Genomic DNA, 27,550 nt, shown 5'->3' with positions numbered 1-27,550 from the left:
TATTCTGCATAAGATCCTGACTAATACTCATAGTAATGCTGCTTTAGCATCAAAACAAAGTAGGCTAAATAAAAAATGATAATACATACGTAGTCTAAGAAAAAAAAACTGGAAAAGTTAGGGGGTAGGGGCCCACTTTAGTATTCTTTAAGGGGGCCCAGAATTCCTAGCAACGGCCCTGCCTGCTGGAGCAGACGGATAAAAACTTGTAGGTTTGCTGAAGTCGGTCCTACAGGTCACAATTATTTCAAGACATCTCATGTCTCAGTCTCCAGTCCAGCTGCAGAAATAGCACTGAAACTATATGCTATTGTTAAACCGCTGACTTTAGATGGTACACCTGATCGTACATCTGTACTCCAGACTTTTCCGTCTGTGTTTCTGTAGCTCACACACACACACACCCCTTCTGTGGCCGTGAACTTGAACCAAACACACACTTTTCAGTTTCCCCAGCGGTCCCCGTGGCTGACGACAGACACTGATCTCTGGGCAGCTCTCTGGTGTAAATGTGTGTGAACCTTAACTTCCTCTCTCAGTCTGCAGGTGTAAATAACAACAGACTGTCTGTTGTCTCCTACTGTACACAGACTCATGTGTGTGCAGCTCTGGTCTGCAGCAGCACCTCGGGGCTTTATGACCGACTCCTGTACTGCTGCTCTGGGTGAAGCATCTTCAGGAAGAGTTATGCACAGAAAAGCTCAGTTATAACCATTTAGAAAATAAGACATGAGAACGTAGCCCGTTATAGCTCACTACTGAAATACAGGACAGGCTGAGGTAGGGATGGCCACATTTAGCTGCTCAGCTTGGTCCAAGTAGGAAGGAGGATGATAAAATCACTACAGTAACTACCTACTGTCTGCTGATACACTGCGTATGAGGCGTTTCGGGTACCTCAGTAAATTGTTGTATCTACTAATGTTAAATGTTAGATTTTCCTTGGCATTCATTCGTTCATGCATCCGAACTATGGCTCCTCTGATGTCCTAGTGTTCTAGTGATTGATTAATTTATTTTATTTTATTATTTGTAACGGGATTATGATTATGATTTATTATCAATTCAATTAGTTAAATCACTTATATAACCTCATAAGTATATTTTCCTACTTCTCTCTTTTACATAAGATGAACTCTTTGTTCTCTTGTTTTTCACCTTTTCTTAGATGAAAGAGTTCATCAGTGAGAAAATCGATCCAAATGTCTGTTTTATGGACAAAAATCATTAAAGTGCACTTTTCACTGCCCATTAAGATCATGTGTAGACGCTCTTACTCTGAAAGGTCCATTAACAGTCACATGTTTGGTGCTGAATCTTAATGTGGACTCTGGCAGAGTGTGTATCAAAGAGCAGTAGCTCCTGCGTCCACCGGGCATCTCCTTAAAAACAAACACTAAACAGATGCTGGGGGTGGGGGGACGGGATGCTGTATGACTCAAGCTGTTGCTAAGCAACTACTGGAAATCCATTTGGCACTTGATGGCTAAAAGTTGTAGTATTTTCAACCTTGTTCACTAACAGCTGAAAACATGCTAATCCCTCATGGGGCACTGGGATGGTGCAACAGGAGCCACTGACGTAAACTACTGAGACACTGACCCCAGTGCTGTGCAGAGGAGTTTCCCTGCGGACACGTAACCTCAGAGTGGAGTAGCTACTCTCAACACAAGGATCCAGTCCGTTCATAGTACTATAGTAGCTATAAATTGTTTAAGATACACTCAGGCAGAGTTTTCTCTCATTTAGTCTATCATATCAGTTTGCTTTAGTGTGGTTAATGTGCAGCAGCCAGTTGTACTTTCTGTCATGAGACTGATCCAACCTCAACAACCAGAACAGACTTGAGTTCAGCTTCCTCCATGTGTGAGTTAATATCAGGAGATATCTACGAGACATAATTAAATCCTATTGATTAGAAAACGAAATCCTAAAACATGTCATTTAACAAAAAGATCCCTCTGCATTCAGCTGAGATGTGATAATTCAACATGTTTCACTTGTTTTGTATGACACCTTTCACACGTAATTGCACAAGCTTTTGTGTAGTCAGATCAGATAAATGCAGGTATTGATAATTGGCTGAAACATTACAAGACCAACCCATTATCTGAAAAAAGCATGGGAGATGTTTTATTTTCTTCTTGTAAAAATATGACTTGTAATATTCTCCCTCTGGGCCGGGCCAGACTGACACAACACAGAAATAAAGAACTGATTAACTATTAGATGTTACACTTTATCATAACCTCAATGTCAACATAACAAACCATCACATACAAAAATCAGTATGTTGGATGCTGTGTCCTCTAGGCTTCTGCTATGAACCTCGCCAAAACAAAAGATCATTATCATCCGAGTGCAGACAGAGTGCAGTGGAATACAAATGAATTTCATCCTCAACAACCACAAGATCACAAAAAAACACACACGTTGCTCTGCAGACGTTCCTTCGTATCTTTTGCCAGATGTTGTAAGACCGCAGAACCACAAAGCCTCAGGTGATGAGCAAAAACAATATTCATGAGCAGAATCAAATCCAGCCTGCTCCACATCACCATAATCACCTGATCCCCATCCACACCACATGTTTAAAGTTTGTCTCTCGTCTGCTCTTCCATCCCATCTCTAAACCACATGTTTACCACTGGGGGAGCAGTGGAGAAACCTGCCGGGAAGGTCACCACTCGATATCAGAGCTGCAACTGTGTTCAGCAACTGTGTTCACCAGATGCTCATGAAGCTGCTATCGAGCTGAGGTTCCCAAAAACAGCTCCACCTCCACTGCAGCCACAGTTATATAATGGTTCTGATGCACAGGTTCCTCTGTTTATTACAGATACGCAGGAAACAGAGTGAGAGGGGGAAAGTTTACTCACAGCACAATCATCCTGTATGTGTGTGTGCATGTTTCATCACCAGCAGACTCACATCCCTTCTCACAATAGAGACACATGTGCTGGAGGAATGAATGTGTGGGAGTAGATTTTTGGCATTGACCTTAAACACTTACAGGACAGAGGAGAGTGCATGTGTGCTTGTGTGCGTGCATGCGTGTGTGTCCGAAGCACCTGCTTTTCCCTACAGTCATTTCTGCCTGTGTAGTCGTCCTGCCAAGAACTGAGTCGACATTTAACCCCAGCGCCTGCTGCTGAAAGCCTGTGGGGTGAATTAGAGTACTAATAATAGAACGAGCTATAGCGGGAAGTGTATTCTGGGTTTCGTGTGTGTTGGTGTGTCTGTATACAGTTGCTGTCCTTTCTCATTGGAAACATCAGACCCATTGTAGAGTCTAACTGGTGCTGCCCACATGCCTGTATTATACTTGATTGTATTATTATTGTTATTACTGTTTTTGATATTCTTTTAAGGGACTGTGCCTAATAACACCCGGCAGTTGGACTGCCAATGTGAATCAGCCAAAGGCTGCAATTGGTTACAGCCGCACCCCCTTGAAGGGAGTGCTGAATGCTGTACACTGTCCTCCAAAAATAATAAATAAATTGAAACTGCCTTTGTTTTCAGAACAAGAGGCAACAGAGGAGTCAGTGGATTATTAACCTGCATCTAAAGATCCTGAACAACATTATAGTACATAGTATTTTAATTATTAGTGTTATAGTGTGATTATTGGCTACTCAACTTCTCGTGTTGGTAACAGGAAATGATTATCAAACCAGTGAAATGGACTGTATTACTAATAAAGGCCTTTACTCGTGCGATACCAGAGCGATATATATAACATGTTATATCTATCGCTCTGGTCTTAACAACCACCCAAGCTACTTTTCACTACAGATCTTCTTTTTTTTTAGTATATTTTTGGGGCTTTTTCATGCCTTTATTTGACAGTACAGTTGAGAGGGACAGGAAATGGGGAGGCAGAGAGAAGGGGAAGGACACGCAGGGAAGGGCTGTTCGATGCTGCCTGCACGAGGACTATTATGGAGCCATTTCCCTGACATTAAAAGTTGGCATTGAAAACAGAATTTGGCATTGTAATAACAATTTTTGGCATTGAAAATAAAATTTGGCATTGTAATAAAAGTTGTATTGACACTGAAACAAGTATCGGCATTGAAAAATGTTGGAACACAGGCATAAAAAATACAATATTTTATTTGGATTTTTAAAAAATATATTATCATGTAGTTTTCAATGTCAGTCTTCAGATTTCTTCTTCATGTCCATCTTTTTCAGTGTGTTTTTTTACACTGCATTTTCCCCCCAGTCTCACTGGTTTTCAGTTTCAATTTTTTTTTTTTTCTGTTTCAATGTTCTTTTTTTCAATGCCAAGTTACTGTCAGGGTTTTGGCGTGGAGGGGAGGGTCTGAGGGGAGGGGCTAGGGACGCATGAAGAAGAAATCTGAAGACTGACATTGAAAACTACATGATAATATATTTTTTAAAAATCCAAATAAAATATTGTATTTTTTATGCCTATGTTCCAACATTTTTCAATGCCAATACTTGTTTCAGTGTCAATACAACTTTTATTACAATGTCAAATTTTATTTTCAATGCCAAAAATTTTTATTACAATGCCAACTTTTAATGTCAGGGAAATAGCTCCATAGACTATAACCTCAACACATGGGGCGCCTGCTTAACCCACTGCGCCACTCGTTGCTCCTCACTACAGATCTTTTAACCACACAACACAACTCCTCAATAACACACACAGATGCAGATTGATTTCCTGTTGATTAACAGCAGCTAAATCTCAATATGTCAGTATATAACACACTTGATTTTTATCACTATGATTGTTTTTACTTTGAACGGAAACAGCTGTAAACTGTAAACTGTTCTTCACGCTTTGTTGTACACATGGACTGGTGGACTGGTCTCAGTGAGTGATCGTTGATAAACGGTGAACTGCTCACAGTGTTTCAGCCAGTAGCTCCAGCTCCGTCTGCGAGGCTTAATGGGAATAAGCCGGCAAAACAATGAGCGCGTTCACCTCGGCTGTACGACACTCAGTGCTGTTGTTCCTGTGACAGCAACAGTGTCCTCAAACAATGACAGATCCCTCGGCCTCATCGTCAGCTGGACAATATGAGTGTGGGCGCTCAACAACAATGTAACCCTCTCCCTCTCTGTCTCTCTCTGTGTCGTCATCAGAAGCACAAGGTGGATCTGTTCTACAAGGTCCGCCACGTGATGATGGAGCTGATCGACCTGAGGCGGCAGCTCCTGTCCGGTCACCTGACGCAGGACCAGAGCCGAGACGTCAAGAGACACATCACAGTCAGACTGGACTGGGGCAACGAGTGAGAACACACACACGCACACACACAACCAGTATCACACGTTTATACACTGTGTGACATGAAGAAATGTCAAATCTTTGTCTTGGACACCTGACTGAACAATCTCGTCAAAAGCACCTCTATTTATGTATCTTATATATCTTATATTTAAAGCAGAAGTAAGCGGAATATTTGTGTTAATATAAGTCTTAAATAGTTAAATCTTCCGACAGCAATCACTTACATAGAGTGTTTGGTCCGAAACACGGGTCTGTCAGTCACTCTGCTCTGCTGTAAGCTGAGGAGAAAACTTCTTGTATACTTCCTTGTATCCTACAACCTTTATCCAATGAGGAGAGAGAACGGCATAAAGGGGCGGTCCTCTCTGTGTGTGCAGCCAAGGGATGCGGGTGAATGTGGTGACATACAAGGACCAATAGCTCCATGACGAGGGCGGGGACTGCTAACTCCATCGGCTGACAAGAAGTTAGCCAAAACGACCGGATCGCTTACCTCTGCTTTAACTAGTTATTCTCTCAATTCAATTCAATTCAAATCAAATTCAAATTCGCTTTATTTGCATGAATGTCACAAAGACTATGTTGCCAAAGCATAAAGACTCAATGAAACAAAACAATAATAAACTTCAGAGTTACAAAGAACTACAAAGTACATATAGAATAAAAAACGTAAGAGAAAAATAAACAAATACATAAATAAAAAAGGAGTGGGTGTGCATGTATTTTTCTGCATTTTTCATCTAATTTTTCTCTCTCTCTCTCTCCCGCTCCCTCTCCCTCTCCCTCTCCCCTCCGTCTCTCAGACACCTGGGTCTGGACTTGGTGCCTAGAAAAGAGTTTGAGATGGTGGATGAAGATCACATCAGCGTCTCAGATCTTTATAAAATGGTGAGTCATCAGTTTATTTTCGCACACTGAACCACAGGAGAAGACTGAGTGTCTCTGGCTGAGGTGAACAGGTGTGAACACGTTCACAGACCTGAAATAGTCACATCCTGTTTTTACATCTCCAGCCTGTTCCTCCAGTCTCATCTTCGCTCTGACAAACACCAGCGGGTCTGATTTAACCTAAAGCTGCATTTGTTCCCACAACCAGGAACCTGCTTTACTTCTATTGCTCACAGCAGCATCAGAAACTATTCAGACACTTCACTCTACTTTTTGGTACATTACATTGTAAATACATGTAGATCAATTCATTCATTCAAGCTGCCAAAGTGACTCCAAAGCCCTAACCACAAAGATGAGAACTTTCCCCCTCTCACATTCAACACTGCAGACAGTTCAATCAGGACCTTCCTAAAACTGCCTCAACACAAACAATAACATTGTAACCTCCCTTTTAACTGGTTGTTCCTACGAACACTGTATTTATATTTGTTGATATTTAGATATTTTAACGTTGCATAAAATTTAATAAAAAGGCTGAACACTCAGGATTTTCTTTCATCTCCAATTCGTATCATCTCTCATGTGGGAGATTTGAATCTTGTAACAATAGAAAAACATGCCAACTCTGTGTTTAGATTTTGTTGTGCAGGTGTTGATGTTGTGGAGAATTGTCGCTGTGTGAGGAGGTTTTTAGTGGAAGCTGCTGCAGCGTGAGGAGTTCTCTCAGTTGTTCGTGGTTTCTTAAAGAAACACTTGATGTTCTGTGTCTTACATCAGCTCTGCTTTAAATAGCTGAGCTGTACCAGTCAAACACTGTGGCCGTGGTGATTCCCCCTTTGTTCTGTTGCCTAGAGACAGAGAGAGGGAGCGAGAGAGGGAGAGAGGGAGAGAGACTCAGGGGGATGAAGTGGTAAAGTTTACAGATGGAAGTGGGATGGAAGTTGTGGAGCATCGAACCTGCAGAGAGAAAAAATGAATCAGATCCTGTTTCATAAACACACAAATGTGAAATTTTAATTCCCCTGATAAACAGTCTTTAACGGTCGTTAAATTTGACCAAGGAAAGGTCGAGATGATGAAAAACAGTGTAGATCAGTACGAATTAAACTTTATTGATCCAATTGTTGAATTTACATTTGTGCAGCAACAGCAGAGTAAAAACACAGCAGGAATACAAAGTGATCAAAAAGAAAGTTTCCTAACTACTGTAATATACTGTATGAGAGTGAGAGACCGACTGTGAATATAAACTCAGTGTTGACAACACAACAGTGGGTTGGATAAACAATCATTATGGTCTGAGTTAATTTACTGCCTGCAATTAACAGAATATTTATAGGCAGTTATAACCAACAGAAAAACTACACACCTGCTGCCTCCTGCTTCTCCACTGTGAACATTTGGACCTTTTATTATCGAATATGTCATTAAATTCATATATAATTATGATAATTAATATGAACATTTTGTTTCTGGTCATAAAACAAGAATAGAAAAATAGCTGGCTGTGGAGAGAGAGGAAGATGATGAAAGAGGTTTCTCTGCTCTTACACATCAGCTGCTGTTCCAGATTATTTATTGCAGTAACAAGATGAACCAGAATATTTATACAAGAACATCAAACAGGGAATCCCTCATATAAAGTCCATAATGTTCAGATGGAGGACATCCTGATGGTGTTTCCTCTCCCAGCGAAGCAGGACGCCTCTCTGGTTGGTTACCTGGTAAAAATTCAGGTGGCGTTACGTTGCTGCTCAGACGTGCAGATGGTTTTCATTTGACAGTCATTACTTCAATTCATCCCAGCAGTCGCTCCTCTCGTCTCTCAGCAGCTCCTCCAGAGATTTAGAGACAAGACGTGGTAATGAGTCACTGGGGCATTTAGGTTTTCATTATGGAGAAAGGAGAGAGAGGAGGAGAGGAGAGAGAGGAGGAAATAAAAGGAGGAGAGGGGTTGAGGAAAGGAAACCAAAAGAGAGGTGGGGGATAGGAGAGGAGACAAGGAAAGAAAATGAGAGCTGAGGAGTGGAAATGAAAAGAGGAGAGGAGATGAGGAAAAAAACAAGGGGAGAGGAGAGCAGATGAGGGAGGGACACTAGTGGAGAAAAAATGAAAAGAGTGGACGAGAGGAAATACAAGGAGAGAGGAGGGAGAGGAGACAAGGAAAGGTAATGAAAAGATAGGAAATGAGATGGGGGGAGAGGAGAAAAAATGTAAAAAGAGGACAGAAAATTAAAAGAAGACAGGAGAGAGGGAGCATGGCGAGAAGGAGAGGGGGGATGTTGAGAGGAGTGAACACGATGTTTAACCTCAGGTGTGTCTGTGTCCACAGCACCTGTCCAGCAGACACAGTGTTCAGCAGAGCACCACACAGGTAACACACACACACACACACACACACATACACACACACACACACAGGTCTGATACAGCAGTGGTGTCATGTGACCCACCTCCATCATCAATAGACTGATCAACACTCATTGATACTTCAGCATCAGTACAAAACATCTGACTCCAGGTCTGAACATGTATCGCAGCATTTCACTGAAAATTTAAAATCTGAATCACTGAAAAGCTTCTAGCTTTTCTAGCTTCATCATTTATGCAATCAATACATTTCAGTGATTTATATTATATAAGACGTGTGGAAATATTCATGATGAGTTTCATGTTATATTTACCAGACGTAGTCCACAGTAACTCAGCTCTCTGGGTTTAATGCCTCAGTATAGCCACGGTAAGCTTTAACTTCAGCATCCTCCGGTTTCAATAATTGATAAAAATGTCCATCCATGATGTCATGACGACATAAATGAGTGACTGTTAGAAGTAAAATGAGGGGAAAAAATCAGAAATGTTAAAATAAATAACAAGAAGTAAACAAAGGGAGTTGAAAGAAAAACAAACCATAAAATAAATGTTATCATCGATGAGTGACTGAGCTCCCATAAGGCCGTGTTGTTATTTTGGGTTTCCAGGGCGACAGTACGCGGCAGCGACACGGGGAGCCATGTCGAGTTCCTGTGCCCCATCACCTGCTGGTGAACCTGAAGAGCTTCACCTACAACAGCATCGGAGAGGACACGGACATCTTCTTCTCTCTGTACGACCTGAGAGAGGGCAAGACCATCAGGTCGGACACACACACACACACACACACACACACACACACACACACACACAGACACACACACACATTGACTCACACACAACGCTCAATCTGTGATCAATTGAAAGTGATCACACTGAATTAGTTCCTGTCTTCTTTATTGATGTTTTTTTAAAACATTTAGCTGTAAACAACGCTGTCTAGAGTACGGTGGCCCTAAGAGATCACACACAAGTCGTTTGTTTTGTTTTTGTAGTGTCTTTGCGTTTACTGTGTGTTTGTGTATTTTGTTGTGTGTGTGTGTTGAGTTCTCTGGGCCACCGTACTAAGCCCCTGTCAGTGAAACCACACTTCACCATCTTGTTGTCGTACAGTTCGGTTTCTGAGTCAGCCCGAGTGCATTATGGGTCGTTATAAATACACCAGTGTTTATGTTCAGCAGTGACACAGAGGAGAGGTGTGTGTGTGTGTGTGTGTGTGTGTGTGCGCCGTGTGACCCTGAAGGCCACCGGTACGGTGACTGTTCACTCCCACAACCAGCCCGTTATGTCTTTATGCACAGGGTTGCTATGACAACTTGTGTATAGCATTGAAGTGTTTGTTTAAGAGATTTTTTATATTTGTGAAAGTCTTTTGAATCTTACAGTAAATGCAGAAAAACAAAGAGGATAAAGTTTCTCTCTCTCCACACTTCACCTTACCTCTTCTATCTCTCTCTCTCTCTCTCTCTCTCTCTCTCTCTCTCTCTCTCTCTCTCTCTCTCTCTCTCTCTCTCGTACATGACATATTAACTTCATAATGTGGAACAAATACTGGCAAGTGGCCACACAGAGCTGCTGTGAATAATACATGACTCCCACCGCCGTAATGAACGCCCATCAATTATTCATGAGTGGAGCGATCACAATGCTAACAGATAAGGAATTGCTAATATCAGTAATGAGGCTGATGTAGGCGCACTGTGATGGCATTTCGGTTTGTGTGTGCGCGTGTGTGTAGCATGGAACAGTTCTGTGGGTTAGTGAGAAGATTACACACAAATGTACAAATGTTGATGCTTGGCGGAAAGATGAACTTTTGTGTAAATAAGCTTTGTGTGAGAGGGTCAATTAGTTCCTATAGGAAACAGAGAGCAGCTCACTAGACATGCCCTCACCTTTGTGTTAATTTTGCATGTTGCCTCTTTTTGACGCATAACACACAGACACACACGCAGATAGATTTGACCTTGGCAGCCTGTTTTCCACATCTGAGTCAGCACTAGAGATTACAGTAATGACAGGAGCTGCTCCTCTGAACCAGCAACAGCATGTGGGCGGAGCAGGTGGAGACCAAACACAGAGCTAAAAGATTAAGTTGCACTTGCAAAGAGTGTGCTATGAATTCAGAAAGGCGACTTTATCAATTGTTGACAGGTGCACTGCAAAAACAACACAACATAACAGACGGGTTTCCGGGGACACAAATATGTGGTCGTGTGTTGTCTTCAGTTGCAGTGTGCTGAGCCCTCAGGGCCACCATAGATAAGACTTTATCTGCAGTTGAATGATCATTTAACATGTCAGCTTAAGAGCTGATGATATTACATCCAGTGTCTAATACATTTTCTATGCTGCCCCCAAGTGACCAGAATATTTAGATGGAGAAGCAGATTGCTATTCATCTCCCTCTCCTCCTCTCTCTCTCTCTCTCTCTCTCTCTCTCTCTCTCTCTCTCTCTCCTACATAACTTGGCACTTTTCTGTCAAGCCTTAAAGCAGTGACGACCTCTCCACTTCAGTCGTGGCAGCAGAGTTTCTCCTCGCTGCCTTTAAAAGCTCAGCTCTACGAGGCGTCTCTCTGCAGAGCTCAATCATCTCCCTCTCATCTTCTTTTCACCGTGAGAGAAACACAAACCTTCTCTTCAGCTTTCGTCGTCTCTCTTCTTCTCCTCAACAACTTCTCTCTTGAGTGATTATTTCACACCGATCACGGTAGTAATAACACCAGGGAAAATCCTGGTAAGATTTCATCCTGACTCACTCTGGTTAAGAGCGATGACTAAAAGCTATTGTGAATCTCTTGTTCGGCTTCTGCGGCTCTAATGGAGTGAAGTGAATCAGAGTCAGTGTTTAATTTAAATTACCTCACTGGGGAATTTGACAAAGATAATAGAAGATGATTCACCTGTGTCGTATGTTTATAGAAGCAAAACTGTTCATCACATTCAGTGTCTCAGATGCTAATTATTGATGATACAGCTGTATGTCTATGCAGGGAACTGTCTGTAAATACTTACTACTACATTTATGCACAGATTCCTTTCTGATTAATCACTGAGATGTTTGAATCAATTTTATTTCTAAATTTTATTTGCAAAACCTTAAAGTCTCTGCGCTGTGCATTAAAACATGACTGAGAATAGAAATTAAAAATGGCGTGAATGAAGAGGAACCTTTACACTTCATGAATTAATCATGGTGCTTATGAACATGTGGCGTCCGCCAAGCTCCCACCAAAGAGACAGAGATGTCAGATCAGTGAGGAGCAGCGATGAGGAGCTTCCTCACATTAACACATGGACCAAACTAACGTCAGATTATCGTCATGTTTTCAACTTGGTTTTTAATTCTTTTGATCTTTGAGTGGAGCTTTTTTTCAACAATCTCATCACTTCCAGCAGCTGTTTTTTTTTTTTTTTTTTTTTTAACCTTTATTTAACCAGATAAAAGCCCATTGAGATCAGGATCTCTTTCGCAAGGGTGACCTGGCCAAAAATGGTCAGCAGCACGCGGTACAGCAGCAATACATGTCAACACAGAAATGCAAAGAATAACAATTAGAAAATATACAGAGTTTTACAACTTCAGATACAACAATTGGAACAACAAAATAAATAATTTAAGATTTGAAGCACAGGCACTGCTGGGTGAATTTCTGCTGCCTATCTTTCAAAATAGAGCGAAAGGCTCCAAGTGGGATTAGTTTAGCGAGTTTCAGCTCTTTCTGTAAAGTGTTCCATGCCGAAGGGGCGGCGGAGCTGAATGCTCTTTTCCCAAATTCAGTCCTTACCCGGGGAACAGATAAAACAAGGGTTGAACAAGAGCGCAAAACATAACTACTGCTTGTTTCTTGCAGTAATATGCACAAATACGAAGGCATCAAGCCTAAAAGAGCCTTATAAATTAAGGTCAACCAATGTACATATCTGCGTGCACTAAGGGGGGGCAGATTTGATTTTGAGTACAGCTCACAATGATGGGTGAGACGACTACACCCTGTGACAAATCTCAATGCCGTATGAAAAACAGTGTCTAGAGGCTGGAGACATTTAGATGACACGTTCAAATAAAGTACATCACCGTAGTCAAGAATAGGCAAGAAGGTTGTTGTCACTAATTTTCTTCTAACCTTGAGGGAGAAACAGGTTCTATTTCTGAACAAAAACCCAAGTTTCACCCTAAGATTAGTGACCAGCTTGTTTAAGTGGGCTTTAAATGAGAGCTCCTGGTCTAAGGTAAAGCCCAGATACTTATAGTTCAAGACCCGCTCTATAGGTTTTCCTTTGTTTGTTAAGATATTTGTAATATTCTGTGGTAGCACCTTTGCAAGAGAGAACACCATGATCTTTGTTTTATCTGTGTTTAAAACCAATTTAAGATAATCTAAACGCGACTGGATGACACTAAAAGCAACTTGCAAATACTCAAGTGCCTGAGTGAGAGAGGTTGAACAGCAATAAACAATGGTATCGTCTGCATACAAATGATACATTGAATTTGACAAGTTATTACACAGATTATTGATATAAATTGAGAACAAAATGGGTCCCAACACAGAACCTTGGGGCACCCCTTTGGTGATGTCCAAAAAAGAGGAGGTAGATCCAGCTACCTGAACACATTGTGTTCTATTAGATAAGTAGTTGGAAAACCAGGCAGCTGCATGCTTTGATAAACCAATGTGATGTAGAGTTTGTATCAGCAGGTTGTGGTCTACTGTATCGAATGCTTTGGATAAATCGATAAACAGAGCAACACAGTATTTTTTGCTGTCCATTGCCTCAATCAAATCATTTAAAACCTTCAGCGTAGCTGTAGTAGTGCTGTGCCGTTTTCTAAAACCAGACTGGAGAGGAGATAAAATATTATTTGATTCTAAAAAATCTTTTAGTTGGTCACTGATAATCCTCTCAAACAATTTAGCTAAAATACACAATTTAGAAATTGGTCTATAATTGTTGACATTTGTGGGTTCACCCCCTTTTAACAGGGGGGTAACAAAGGCCGACTTCCAGATTTTGGGGATATTTTTGCTGATAAGACTCAGGTTAAGAATATGCGAGAGGGGCTCAGCAATAAAATCTGCGGCCAGTTTTAGAAAAAACGGCTCTACTTGATCAGGTCCTGCTGTTTTACTTGTATCCAGTCTCTTTAGCGCATTAAGTACTTCAGAGACAGCTACAGACCTAAATTCAAATGGGCAAGTGATGGGATCACTCAAAGGTGTGATAACACTGGCCAGCCCAGCGTTCGTCAGATCAGGATTTAGCGACTCAAACAAGGATCCAGCAGAAATAAAATGATCATTAAAGCAATTTAGTATAGCCGACTTATCAGACAAAGTACCTGATTGAGTGATTAAAGAGCTCGGCAAGTTATTGGTTGTCACATGATTTAAAGAAGATTTTATGACTTGCCAAAACTTTTTTGGATCATTGATATTTTTTATGGATTCATTTAAGTAGAAGTTAGATTTTGCACTCTTAATAAGGGAGGTGCATTTGTTTCTGAGTTGGCGAAAGCTAAGCCAATCTGCCTCTGCCTTTGATTTCCGGGCCCTGGCCCAGGCAGTGTCCCTCTCTTTGAGGAGATCCCCAATCTCGGAGGAAAACCAAGGATTATTTCGGCCCTTCACCCTGAATTTTCGAAAAGGAGCATGTTTGTTGACTATACGTTGAAATTCATCATAAAAATATTCGAGAGCCAACTCTACATCGTCAAACAAAGCAACTCTACTCCACTCAACGGTTGCTAGATCATGCATAAATGCTGAGTGGCAAAAGTTTTTAACATCTCTTTTGCAAATAACATTGGGCTTTGGTTTTGGAAGCTTGGAGTTTCTTATAGTAGCAATGGTGCAATGGCGCACCTCCTAATACTCACATCATGGTGGTGGATGGAATATAGAAACCCTGTCATCCACATCTTCATTTGCTGATTTTCTGGAAGGCTGATGGGGTTGGATGGTTTAATTGAGCTTTACAGGTCTCCTAACTAAGTCCTCCACGACAGCGGATGAACCAAAAACAAAGAAAAAAAGTAAAAAAACAACAACAAAATAAACAATATGAGAATAATTGGTGCCCTGCGATAGACTGGCAAACTGTCCAGGGTGTACCCCGCCTCTCGCCCAAAGCCAGCTGAGATAGATCTCCAGCTCACCTGTGACCCTAGTGCAGGATAAGCCATATAGAAAATGGATGGATGAATGGATGGAAGAATAATTGGTCCAAAACAGGTGAAGCTCATACCACAAGGATTTAATGGAAAGGTTACCAGTCTCTTCATCTCCAGGCAACACAATGTGTTGATGCAATAACTGGTGCTAAATGAGGTGAAGAGTGAATCATTTCATTATTATTATTAATCTTGATACCTGATTTTTTTTTTTCATCAGTTGTAGTTTCACTTTTTTGAATTGAACGTATCCACAATATTCTGACTGTGTGTGCTGCACCGGTAGTTAAGTGTCAGGGCTGAGGTAGCGAGCGAGGGTCTGGTGGATAATATGAGGCATGGTAGCGACAGACAACACCAGGGTTGCTGGTTTGAATCCCCTGATGATGATGCTTCATGTCGCTCCTCCTCTGGTCCATACAGTGAATCTGCAGGGTGTTGGCGGACTGGTCAGTCCCCATGTGTGAACGTTATAGTAATAGCGTGTATGTGTTTGCACGTGGCTTTCTGGGTAAATCAGGCTGAAAAATGCCCGGTCACACTCACTGCTGCTCGTCCTGCGCCGCCGCTCGGCTGCAGATGCGCTTTGTCAAGAGGACGAATGGCAATGGAGTGGAAACAAGTGGTTCAAATGCATTTCCATAAAAGTGTGTGTGTGTGTGTTTTGGTTCATATGTGCACGTGACTGAGTGCATCCATGCATACATTGGTGTGCCAGCATGTGCACATGTGTATCCATGCATACATGCATGGAGTGTGTGCGTGTGCGCATTTGAACACGTTTGTATGAAGCAGGACGTTTTCTAATTCCATCTGTGCTATTTGTGTTTCCTGTTATACTGATGCAGGGATAATGTGTGTGTGTGTGTGTGTGTGTGTTACATTAGTGCCTGCTACCACCTAAGGGATTGTTACAACTTATTTTGGTGTGTGTGTGTATACCCTCTCTCTCTGTGAATTACTCTTTAATACAAGAAAACAACAACAACACTACAGGACAGGACCCCCCACCCACCCACCCTCCCCTCCCCCACACCCCGGCCCATTTCTGATCGTCCTCCCACATAAATGAAGTCACACTCTGCTCCTGTTTAGGCAGAAATACATATTTATAAATGTTTCTTCTGTGGTTGTGTTTGTTTGTTTGTTTGCTTGCAGTGTCTCCGGGGGATTAGAATAAATTGTTTAGTTTAAAGAGTCGGACATCGTTGGAGTTGAAGGGGATTATGGGTCGTCACTGCTGCTGTTTGCAGAGATGGTGCAAACCTCAGCAGTAACTGTTGTCTTAGAGAATCAACTGAATAATGACTGTGTGAAGCCGACACAACATCTCAACAAAGTCCAGTTTGTTGTACGATATTATCGCTTTGTAAAATGAACATTGGTGTACTTGATGTTTTAGTCTTTTTTTCCCAAATAATACATAAAAAGAAATCATATAATAAATATTATTGTTTTCTATGCTTCATGCTGAAGTTAGTCTTCCTGAAAAACTGCAAAAAATGAAGTTTTCCCTGTTTTTCGATAATGAGATGAAATGTTTATCAGAGAGTTTTTGTATTATTCAATCAGAGGTGACTGACACAAAATCATACTTTTGAATTGGCAGAAGGTGAATTATGATTTCAAATCAGATAAAACTTAATTCATTGAACAGGTCAGATTTAAACATAATGTTTTTGATTGACACGTCTGATAATGAGTGAACCTGAGCCCCTCATATAAAACAAGATTGTCCTCGACATTTGTTATTTTTCATGACTTGCACCGAGTGGCAGCACAGATTCTGCTGAGTGAGACATGTTCCCACTCTGTCCTTCATTTACAAAATCATGAATCGTGTTTTATATTTACATTCATTCATCTGGGAGAAGCTTCAGTCCAGAGCCTGAGCTCTGTGGCGGACACCGGGGCCATGAGGCTGCAGCTGTGTGGAGGAAATGGGATCATTATTTTTAATTTTTAGAGTGAGCTGGTTAAGCACGGAGAGAAAAAGAGAGAGAGAACACATCAGTTCAGTGAGGACTCCTGGAAGAGATGGGTTTTCCTGTGATTGTCAGATCCCGCTGACTGAGCCTAGTTGCTCCACAGGGGAAATGGCACAAGAGGAGGGTTTCACCCTTTCTGCAGCATCAGTACCACATCTTTAACTCCAATCCGACAACCATGTTTGATGACCCATGACTTCATCTCTCCGTTTTTGATCCGTGTTTCTGTCCTTCTGCTTCAATCTATACATCCATCCATTAGCTGCACCACTCAGCTCTGTGCAGGGTCACAGGGCGAGGGCTGGAGCCAATCCCAGCTGAAGTAGGGCGAGGACGCGGTTCATCTCTAGACAGGTTGTCAGTCTATCACAAGGCAGACATAGAGACAAACTATTTACACCTAAAGGCAATTTAGAGAGACAAACAAGAGTCATTAATCAACATGCATGTGTTCGGGCTGTGGGAGGAAGATGAGGAACCTAGAGAGAACACGTACAGGCTCGGAGAGAACAAGCAAACTCCACATACGTAGGAATCAAGAATCAAACCCAGAACCTGCACTCACTTTGCTACTCACCGACCTACAGTACACTGGCAGCCGGAATCAGCTCTGTTCCCACCTGCTGTGACTCAGTCATTCAGCTTTTAGGCTCCTCTAGGCCACAGTGGTCCGGCATCATCATCAGTGGTCTGTGGTTCCCTGACAGGGGAAGATGACACTGCATGTCATCAGAGCGGGGCGTCCCTCTGACATCCTCTACTGACATCTCCAACACCCTCACATGTCAAACTGGCTCTGTATGTGAAAATTAACACAGCCGTTCTTCATGTGCTTTCCAGTGAGAAGTTCATGGTGAGACTCAACAAGAACGGAGGACCCAAGAATCCAGAGAAGGTGGACAGGCTGTGTGCACTCTTTACGGTAACACACACACACGCACACACACACACATTGTAAAACACATGCTTACCCTGCAGGCTGGTTAAGTCAAACACATTTGAGCTGTGTGGAAGAAAATAAAAGTGAGGATGTACTGCACCCTATCGCTCTGTTGGAGAATCACAATCATAATCATTATCCATAACCTATTTATTTACATGTAATGTTAAAACGCACATGTACATATTCTGTTTTACTTTATATGTAGGGACATATTTACTTATTCAGTGGTATGAGTGCATCAGCAGCTAAAACGACACCGGAAATACCAAGTGAAATCACAAGGTTCAGGAGAGAGAAAACAAATCTAACAACAACATCTCTCCTCCTGTTGTGATGGGTTCAGTTTAATAGACAAAAACATCTGTGCTGAACTGAAATTAGTTTGATTTTATATTACAATTATATATATATATATTACAATATAATATAATTCACAATTACAGGTTCAATTATTGACACTTTGTATATACAGTACGGTAATGCTACATAATTAGTTAACCGTTTTATTTATGTTATAATCCGTGTGGATAATTACATACAGACAAACCTCTTCATGTATTGTTTCAGGTGACAGTGGCCATTGTATTTTTTTTCCTCTCTCTGCACGTCTTTCATTTTTGTTAATTAGTTTAATAACCAATGGTCTGAACAGCTCACTCTTTAGCCGTCCTGTAGGTCCTCATTTTTCGACGAGGACTGAGACGCAGAGGTTGATCAGGGCGTCGAACTGAGGCTTCAGTCACCGGAGACCTGCAGCCAGCCATCTTTAAATGTGCATCTTCATCACTAAGAGTTTTTTCGCTGTCTTTCTTCCTCACTCTCTGCAGGACCTGAGCAACAAAGACATGAAGAGAGATCTCTACATCATCTCACAGGTGATCAGAACAGGTAAGACTCTTGTTACTGAGATATTGAGTGAAACGTACAGGAGGAGGAAAAATCCACAGTCCAGACAGAGCAACGTGACTGAAATTACAGTTTGTCTGTATCATCTAAGCCTGTTAAATCTTCTGTTCTTACTTGTGCTCCTGAAACAGTATGAGGAGCCTTGTGTGTGACCTGTATTTCTCACACACACTTCCCACTTCCTGCTGCAGGACGGATGCTGCTGAATGACAGTAAGAAGGGTCCTCCACACGTCCAGTATCGCCGACCGTATGGCTGTGCTGTCCTGGCCATGAGCGACGTGCTACAGACCATCTCTGAGCTCAAAGAGGAGAAAGACTTTGTGCTGAAAGTCTACACGTGAGTGGCTACGACACACACACACACACACACACACACACACACACACACACACACACAGAGCAGATTTGCACAATTATACAATTTCTCAGCTCTGAGGCCACTTCACCTTATCTCATTGGTATGAGAGTAGCTACAGTCTTTTAGTCTGACCTTTCACTCACTTAATTTTACTTTCCTGTAAGAGAAGGTGGCTGATTGTGATTGGATGAAGTCAAGTGATGAGAGTGGAAAGGGAGGGAAGTGGAGAAGTGACTCACACACATACACACCACAGAGAAGCGCGCATGCAGTGCCTGGTGAAAGCGAAACTTAATACCCCCCCCCACCCCACGATAGATCGATCCGCTCGCACCCTCAAGTCAGCACGCTCGAGTGTTGCTATGACATGGCCTCAGCAGGACCAGTAGCTGCTATCTCTGTATTGTCAACACCAATCCTACTTTCTTCTTCTCTTGCGTTTTGGCAGTTGGCAAACATCACCCATGTTCACCTTCATTAGGTGCACACGGATAAATTCAGTTAATTGTTCTCCAAAAGATGTGCTCATTAATGTCGTCCATGCACAAATGAATGTGTCTGCTGTGACGTTTTCTTCTCCGAAATAAATCTAATCATCCTAAACGGAGCATTTTAGAGCTCAGGGAGAAATAAGCCTGGAGAGAGATGTCTTAGAAATAAATGAAGCAGGAAGTCAGAGAGAGAAAAGAGCAAAACATTAAAGATAAGAAACAGTCAAACAGTTTCTGTACATATCTTTACTCTCATTCTTTTGTCTCTTTAACTTTTGACCTTTTCCTTTGTTTCCTCCCTTTGTCTCTTTTTTCTCAGCTTCATGTAACTTTCTGATACTGCATTATGTAAAAGAGGAAGAGAGAAGCTACAGACAGACATTTTAGTCTCTGCCATCAACGCGCGCACACACACACACACACACACACACACACGAACCCTCTCGGCTCAAACATCTGAAGACTTGCCTCCAGGAGCCCTGAAGTGTTCACAGTCACAACATGATGCAACTGTGTGTCTGTGTCTGTGTGTGTGTTCATGTGCCTGCAAGCATGTGCACAAGCATGTGTGTTTGTGTGTGTGTGCATGTTACAGCGACCTCACTTGAACTCCTGGTAGTTGCACACATTCAGTGTGAACACAACAATTACAGCAACAATAACACATAAAGCTAGAAGACCATTCATACTTTTTGCATGTTAGTAGTTTAGATAAAAACTGAGGGACTAGTTGGAAAGTTACCAAACTCTGTTTCAGAAGATTTCCCGGTGGAGTCGAGGGATAGTCGAGTTCTTCACTGTTTTTTAATGTCTGTTTGATGAGCTTTGTTTGTTGTTTTTGTTGTTCTGTAGGTGCAACAATGAAAACGAGTGGTACCAGATCCACGAGAACATCATCCGCAAGTCCAGCACCAAATACACAGCACCCAGCACCAACTATGGTAAGACGTTGTGTGTCTGTGCCTGTGTATGTGTTTATCAGTACGGTTATGATTCATCCATCTACAGATCAAAAGCAAATTATTTATTCAAAATTGATCAAATCATTTTATGTTAACATGATTATTCAAAACACAGACTTTTTTAATATTTACATGCAAATAGATTCTGCTAATTCAACTCTTTACTGTAAAATAACCCAAAACATGAAACCCAAGCCTTTCCCTTGTGTTAACATAACTTTAATTCATAAACACCACACCCAGTGTTTCCTCTGTGCAACATTTAGCTGCTATACTGTAGAAGTCAGTCACCTTGTCTCTCCAGCAGCATTAATGATTTGTGTGACTGCATTAGTCACACACGCAACCTGCACACATGGATGAGTTAGGTTAGACACACAAAGACACAACTAACTAATAAAGTCAGTTACAAAACAAACAAAACCCCAGGAGGGACTCATCAGTTCACAGCGCAGCACGCCATCTGACTGACATGTGATCTGTCATCACTTGACATCATCTCCAAAATCATCTTAATTGGTGTCACTGAAGGGGATTCACGGCCTCTTGTGCCCCCGTGTCGAGGCTTGTGAGCTCCTGTGGTCCCAGGACTTTATGTTTCAGACATGAAGCTGGAGCTCAGGGTGGTAGTTACTGTAGAGGAGAACAGCAGGAATCAGTGAAAGGATCAATATCTGTGAGGGGATCGATATGAATCTGTTCACCAAGTGACTCGACTACAACAAACAAATCTGTTTCATCCTGGTCAAAATGAAGCCTTAATCTATTACAGTGGCCAAAGTCAGCTCAAAGGCCTTTCATACAATATATAAAAAGAAGCAAGAAACCAGAGCTTTAAGGTTAGAGCTGCTGTTTTCCCCCTCTCTTTTTTCTCTTTTGCTTGTTAGTTCACTCATCTTCTGTTTCTCTCTACCTCCCCTCTGCCCTCCTCTGTTTCTCCCCACATCCACTCAGGTCTGATCATCTCCCTGCAGCTGCTGAGAGGCGACATGGAGCAGGTCCGCAGGGAGAACCCACTCATTTTCAGCAGGGGGGTGGCCATGACGCGCAAACTTGGATTTCCAGACGTCATCATGCCAGGTGATACACAATCATCAATCATCATACAATATATATTCAAGAAGAGACAGAAAGTCGGCTTTCATTTTCTCATTTTCAATTTCATGTATAAAAAAAGTAAGCAACTTACTCCAAGGAGAGTACAATGGAAATGTACTTAACCCAAGCAAGAACATGCAAGTTTCCTGTTTGTTTGTTTTAACTCAAATAAAAATAGCTCCACTCTTCTTAGGTGAGTTAATGGAAACAGGAAACTGGAGTGTTCTTGTTTTTTTTCTTGTTCTCTTTTGCAGATTAAGAAGAAATCTGACTAATGCTAAACTCAGGCAAAGACAGTGACCTTTAGTTTGTCACTTTTTAAATTATTTTTCAGACTCATTGGGTGAAGGTTTACACTGAAGGCCTCCAGAAACACCAATAAGAGCACAATTATTGCAGTAACCATGTGATAGTTGTCATACATCATACACTGGGTTTCAGTCTTAATATCTTATTTAATGCCACTTTCCATCAAGTCTGACTAGGTAGCTGAAATAGTGACATGAAAGTTCATGTAGGCAGGAGGTCAAGATGGAGGATGGTCAAGGTTGATATCCAAAGTTAATATTGACTTACAGTATGATCTTCAGGTTCTTTATTATCTTCAGTTTCTGTGCAGTTGTGATCCAGTCGAATAAAACCTGCTGCACAATCTTAACCACGTTTTTCTTAACCACATGCCTCTCTGCGATAACGCCTGCAAGTGACTCCTTAAGGTTCTCTAGAAGAGCCTGAAATTAATAACTTGAGGGAGAGTTAGAGCATGTGGGTGGATCGTGCAAAATACTACCTTTCTGTGTTATGAGTCCTATTATCTCAGTTTTTTTCCAGTTTACCTTTGAACTCTGTGAACATCTGTGTAGATATTGAGATCATACCCAGTAGCTACATGTTGGATGTTGTCCTCAGTACTAACACTCATGAAGCAGACTGATTGGGACCACGTGCCACCACAGACAATGGCATGTCAGTGCACGGACACTGCAGCGTCTGCATTTGATTGATGTTACTGGTTCACAGTGACATCTAAATATTCATTATTTTCATGGGTTTTGAGTCCTCTGTTTTACGCACAGCCTTCCTGCTGCAAAACATCATAAAGCTCATAAAATAAAATAAGAATAGAAAAAAAATAATAATGTAATGTCAGAGAGAATCCCCTTAACTAAAGGATTATTACTTCCAGCAAATGCTACATTTCTACACACACACACACATACACGTCACACATACAGGAGTGACCTTCACACCACTTTGACATACATTTAACATGCATCTGGCATAGTCTTCCCCTTGGACAGAGATGGAGCCAGTGTTAAACTCCCATCTTCATACATTGAGGGTGACGCCTCCTCTTTAAGGACGAGCTGAAATGATTAATGGATCCCCACACATCAACACAGGTCATCAGTCTTGTGCATGTCAGTGATGTTCAGTTTTAAATGAAACTGCACATGCTTGTGGATATCTCTCTTTACACACTGAGTATTCTGTGTTAAATGTACAGTGGTGACACAGTCTAAATTGTGGTTGGAGGTCTGAGTCTGAATTATAGGAGGCATCTGACCCTCTTGAAGACTTGTCCCTGCCCCTAAGGGGTAATAGAAAATCACTTAAAGATCTTAGTTGCCTAATTTCTTATACTAAAATTGGCATTGAACGGCCCTTTCCTGCACGTCATAAAGGTGAAATGTCAAACTAACCTGAAGGGTTTTATTTTTGTTTTTGTTCTGCTCCCAGGTGACATCCGTAATGACCTGTACCTGACCTTGGAGCGAGGGGATTTTGAGAGAGGAGGGAAGAGCGTCCAGAAGAACATTGAAGTCACCATCTACGTGCTTTATGCTGATGGAGAGATCCTTAAGGTAGGTGTGGTCCTGCTGTAGCTACATCACACATGACATGAGAAGCCGCCAAAGGTGGAACATATCACATTTACATTTTGTAACAGTTAACAAATTAACAGTTCTTGATTGAAGTATTAGGATATTATTTGTCTAGTGAACACCCATCATTGATGCCCATGTCCATGCCAAGTTTATATGGTCTCTCTCAAGAAGACTGGAAGCTGTAATTGCTGCCAAACCAACTACAAAACACAGAATTAAAGATCTGAATATGGATGTAAATGAGACATAGTTTGTCATATTACTGTGTGTAGACTGATGGAAACAATCTCAGTTATATACATTAAATCTACAAAACAAAGTTTGTAAATAGTGAATAGTTTCTCAAGTTTACTTACATCACTGTAGATTTACAGTTCTTTTACATGTATGAACTCTCTTCTCTTGAAACCCCCCCGGAAACTCATAATATTAGAAACTCCTCCCACTATTACTGGGTTATTACTGTACTATATTTAACTGAGAGGAATAGTCTGTTCCTGTGCCTCTACTTCTGTTATTATAAATGAAACATCATCCCATCATGTTTTGTCAGGTTTGTCAAAACATAACCCCATGCAATCACAAAGCAGATAGCTTTACATGGGTCACATCATGTAGTCTTTAACCTAATTGAGGTGAGTTCATTGATGAAGATTAATTTCAATCCAAAATGTGTGAAATTCATACCACACAGCTTCATAAAAATGAACAAAGTGTAACCTCCATACTCATTCCCTTGCAGTCCCCTTTTAGCCTTTGAACTATGTTGTTAAACTGATTCCACAACCCACCTGTACAACATCTAGTAGTTTTCTCACACATGACAAAAACTTCAAGAAAAAATAGAGTGAGGGAGAGGCACTGATGAAGGATGAATAAAAGCACTGACAGTGGCAAACATGGAAAATGTGAACCTTGAGATGTGAGTAGGTGTAAAGCTCATGCTTGTGTATTAATCCCTCTGTCTAATCCATCTGTGTGTGTCTGATGTTGGACACACACACGTGTTCCCTCCCTGTGCAGGACTGCATCAGTCTTGGTTCAGGGGAGCCCAACGTGCCAGAGCACCGCTCCTTCGTGCTCTACCACAACAACAGCCCCCGATGGAGCGAGGTGATCAAACTGCCCATTCCCATCGACCGTTTCAGAGGATCCCACCTCCGCTTCGAGTTCAGACACTGCTCCAGTGAGTAACTCCCCATCCCCAGAACAGGAAGTGGTACTGTGTCGCATGTTTGTTTTAATTGATAATGCTTTACTGATACATTCAGATGATCCAAACAACAGAGGTTAAATTACGGTGGCCCTGAGAGCTCAGCATACCACAACTTAAAAAAAGTTAAAAACACATGCGAGGAAAGAGTCATGCTGCAAATTCAGAGACCAACTTCATTAGACATTTCATGCACTGCAGAGACTCACAGCACTATGGAAGTGACAGACCTGCTGCTGCTTTAGTTCAATGCTTCTTGACTTTAGAAGTTGTTAAGATGGCTACATTTTGGTGTTTGGTGTTTTTGGTGTGTATATGCTCTTGTTTAGTTGCAGTGTGTTGAGCCATCAGGGCCACCGTAGTAAACAGTGGTTTGACAGAATGTATTAATGGCATTGTCTCCTGTTTGTTCACAGCGAATGTAGACCAGAAGCTGATATAAAATTTGAGATTTGTAACATTATTTACAAATCAAGCAATCGAAGCAAAGCTAAGAGAACATTTTCCACTGCCTCTCTCTGCTCTATATCTTTGTTTCTACATCTTAATACAGCTCCATTTTTCTCTTTTACTTTCTGTCGCTCCGCAGCAAAGGACAAAGGGGAGAAGAAGTTGTTTGGTTTCGCTTTCACTCCCCTGATGAGGGAGGATGGAACCACTCTTTCAGACGAGAGCCATGAACTCTACGTTTACAAGGTCAGACAGGATTGTTGACTCTCTGCTTTCATGTCTGTTTGTTTCCATCCCTCCTGCTCTGACAACGAGCCTTCACCTCAAAGTAACATCCAAATGTTAGTCATGTTGGCAGCAGAACATTCTCATTATTTTGTCTTTCAGTAAAGTATTCAGTTTTGTTTCTCTTATTGTACAAAATCTGAAGTTAGATTTTCTAAATGACTCAAAAACTAATTGTAGGTTATCTTTCCATATATGAAGCATTGGCCTTTTCATCAGCCAAACACTCTACAGTACAGGTGGTAAAACGTGTCACAGTATTATTGTGCATTGTCAGTACCATGAGTGTTGTGTTGCTACAGAAACGCCCTGGACCACAAATCATACTCTCAAGATAGACATGTTTATGTGGAACAAGACCGAACAAACTTTATCAATTTTAGATTTTTTCTTTAGAGAAAATGAAGTAAAAGTGACCATTCACACAAAAATCACAATGTCTGCCCATATAATGACAAAGTGATGTGTTTTGCATAAGAGTGAACCTCTGACAGTGCCGTTGGTCATGAAATTAAAATCATTCAATGGTCAAGAACTGTGATTTAAAAATGAACATGTGGCAAACAATGTATTAGAGAAAACAATGCACAGTGCAAGGTACCGACTAGTTGTGTCAGCTGTAGTAAACATTAACCACTCTTCGTCTCTTCGTTGACCTCAGTGTGATGAGAACACGACCTTCAGTAACCACGCCCTCTACCTGGGCCTGCCCTGCTGTAAAGAGGACTTCAACAGCTGTCCCAGCATCCCCTCCAGCCTCATCTTCCAGCGCAGCACCAAGGAGACCTTCTGGATCTCCACACAGCTCTCCTCCACCAAGCTCACTCAGAACGGTACTCAGCTGATCACATGTTTTTTTAATTGTATGGCTCTATCTATGAGGGGTGTCTGCTTGGGGGCAGCTGTGCATGATGTAAATATGTAATATGCATCTTAGAGGAACTGAGAAACTGCTGTGGTGAGGTATGGCAGTTAGACCTGGTGACGAATACAGGGGAAGAGTGAGATCTACAACGTAAAACTGAAACTTAACACATAAACACCCTCCTACACTTATGTTGTGTGGCCCTGAAGGGAAATCCCCATCATCAGTGTTTACTGTATGAAATTTAGGGAAATGTGTCTCAAATTAGTTATGATATTATCTGGTTCATTGAACTCCTGTGGTGAATTGTTGTGTTGAGACCTGGTGATAAGTACAGGGGTCACATGTTGTGATCGTTGGGGATCAAGAAGCATTTGCTATTAAGAAGTTAATAAAAATGTTATGTATTTATCCATCTACCTTCATGGTGAGCGGAAACTAGATCCTGGTGTTGCAGATAAACCATCACCCTGCTGTCACCACGGTTTAGTCCAAGTCTGATAATTGCTGTTGTCTCTCAGTGGACCTCCTGGCCCTGCTCAAGTGGAAGGCCCATCCGGACCGGGTCATGGACATTCTGGGCCGGCTGCGACATGTCAGTGGAGAGGAGATCGTGAAGGTGAGGTTAAGTCAGACAAACAGTTTTTCATCCACCTATTATAACTGATGTTATATGAATCCTTGAATACCACAGCCATGCTCTTTATGAGATTAGAATAAACTGGAAGGGAAGAATAACTGTTGCTGCATACACTGCTGTCATCAGAGGCCTCACTAACTGTCAGTGTTGGTGCGTCACTGGTTACACGTGTGTGTGTGTGTGTGTGTACAGTACAGGGAAAATTCCTACTTGAGATGACGAAACAAAATGTTTTGCTGAATGGTTGTGGTTAACATGAGATGTGATCAGTTCTTAATTGCGACAGAGTGCAGAAAGGAAACCCTCAAAGTACAGTCAGCCTGTAATCATGTTTGATCATAAAATGAGAAACGTTTTGTTTTTGATTTGGTGTGTACAGTAATACATGTTATTTCTAATTACTGTTCAAAGGTTTAAAGTCTCTGTGTGCTCTGTGTTACAGTAAAGCTGTGCTGACTGTTGATACAGTCAACTGACCCAAACCGTGTCTGTCTGTCTGTCTCTGTCTGTGTCTCTGTCTGTCTGTGTGTGTGACAGTTTCTCCAAGACATCCTGGACACCTTATTCTCCATCTTGGATGACAACACGGATAAATATGGACCACTGGTGTTCCAGTCACTGGTAAGAGAGGAGTCAAGACTGACTCAGAGCTGGAGTCTTCTTAGACTTCTTACACTCAATCCAATAAAAGAAGTGACTCAGCGTTAGTTTTGTGACTCACATTTATTTCACATATTTATCATAATCT

General features: G+C 41.6%; 1 protein-coding gene across 25 annotated transcripts in view; it reads left to right on the top strand.

Moving 5' to 3' along the window:
* dock3 (dedicator of cytokinesis 3) overlaps positions 1–27,550 on the top strand; it is a 168,674-nt gene that overhangs the window by 120,411 nt on the left and 20,713 nt on the right. For all 25 annotated transcript variants that reach the window (XM_085776746.1, XM_085776752.1, XM_085776737.1 and 22 more), the window contains exons 6-20: positions 5,125–5,273; positions 6,076–6,160; positions 8,496–8,537; positions 9,145–9,299; positions 17,541–17,622; positions 18,471–18,531; positions 18,741–18,888; positions 20,253–20,341; positions 21,317–21,442; positions 23,201–23,325; positions 24,373–24,535; positions 25,152–25,258; positions 25,959–26,130; positions 26,684–26,781; positions 27,340–27,423. In XM_085776746.1, coding sequence (XP_085632872.1) covers positions 5,125–5,273; positions 6,076–6,160; positions 8,496–8,537; positions 9,145–9,299; positions 17,541–17,622; positions 18,471–18,531; positions 18,741–18,888; positions 20,253–20,341; positions 21,317–21,442; positions 23,201–23,325; positions 24,373–24,535; positions 25,152–25,258; positions 25,959–26,130; positions 26,684–26,781; positions 27,340–27,423 — 1,686 coding nt within the window. The remainder of the gene's footprint in view (positions 1–5,124; positions 5,274–6,075; positions 6,161–8,495; positions 8,538–9,144; positions 9,300–17,540; positions 17,623–18,470; positions 18,532–18,740; positions 18,889–20,252; positions 20,342–21,316; positions 21,443–23,200; positions 23,326–24,372; positions 24,536–25,151; positions 25,259–25,958; positions 26,131–26,683; positions 26,782–27,339; positions 27,424–27,550) is intronic.

The sequence above is a fragment of the Trachurus japonicus genome, chromosome 5, assembly GCF_045865225.1.
Source record: "Trachurus japonicus isolate A0001 chromosome 5, Traja_1.0".
Lineage (NCBI taxonomy): Eukaryota > Metazoa > Chordata > Actinopteri > Carangiformes > Carangidae > Trachurus > Trachurus japonicus.
This window is presented reverse-complemented; position numbering and strand designations above follow the sequence as displayed.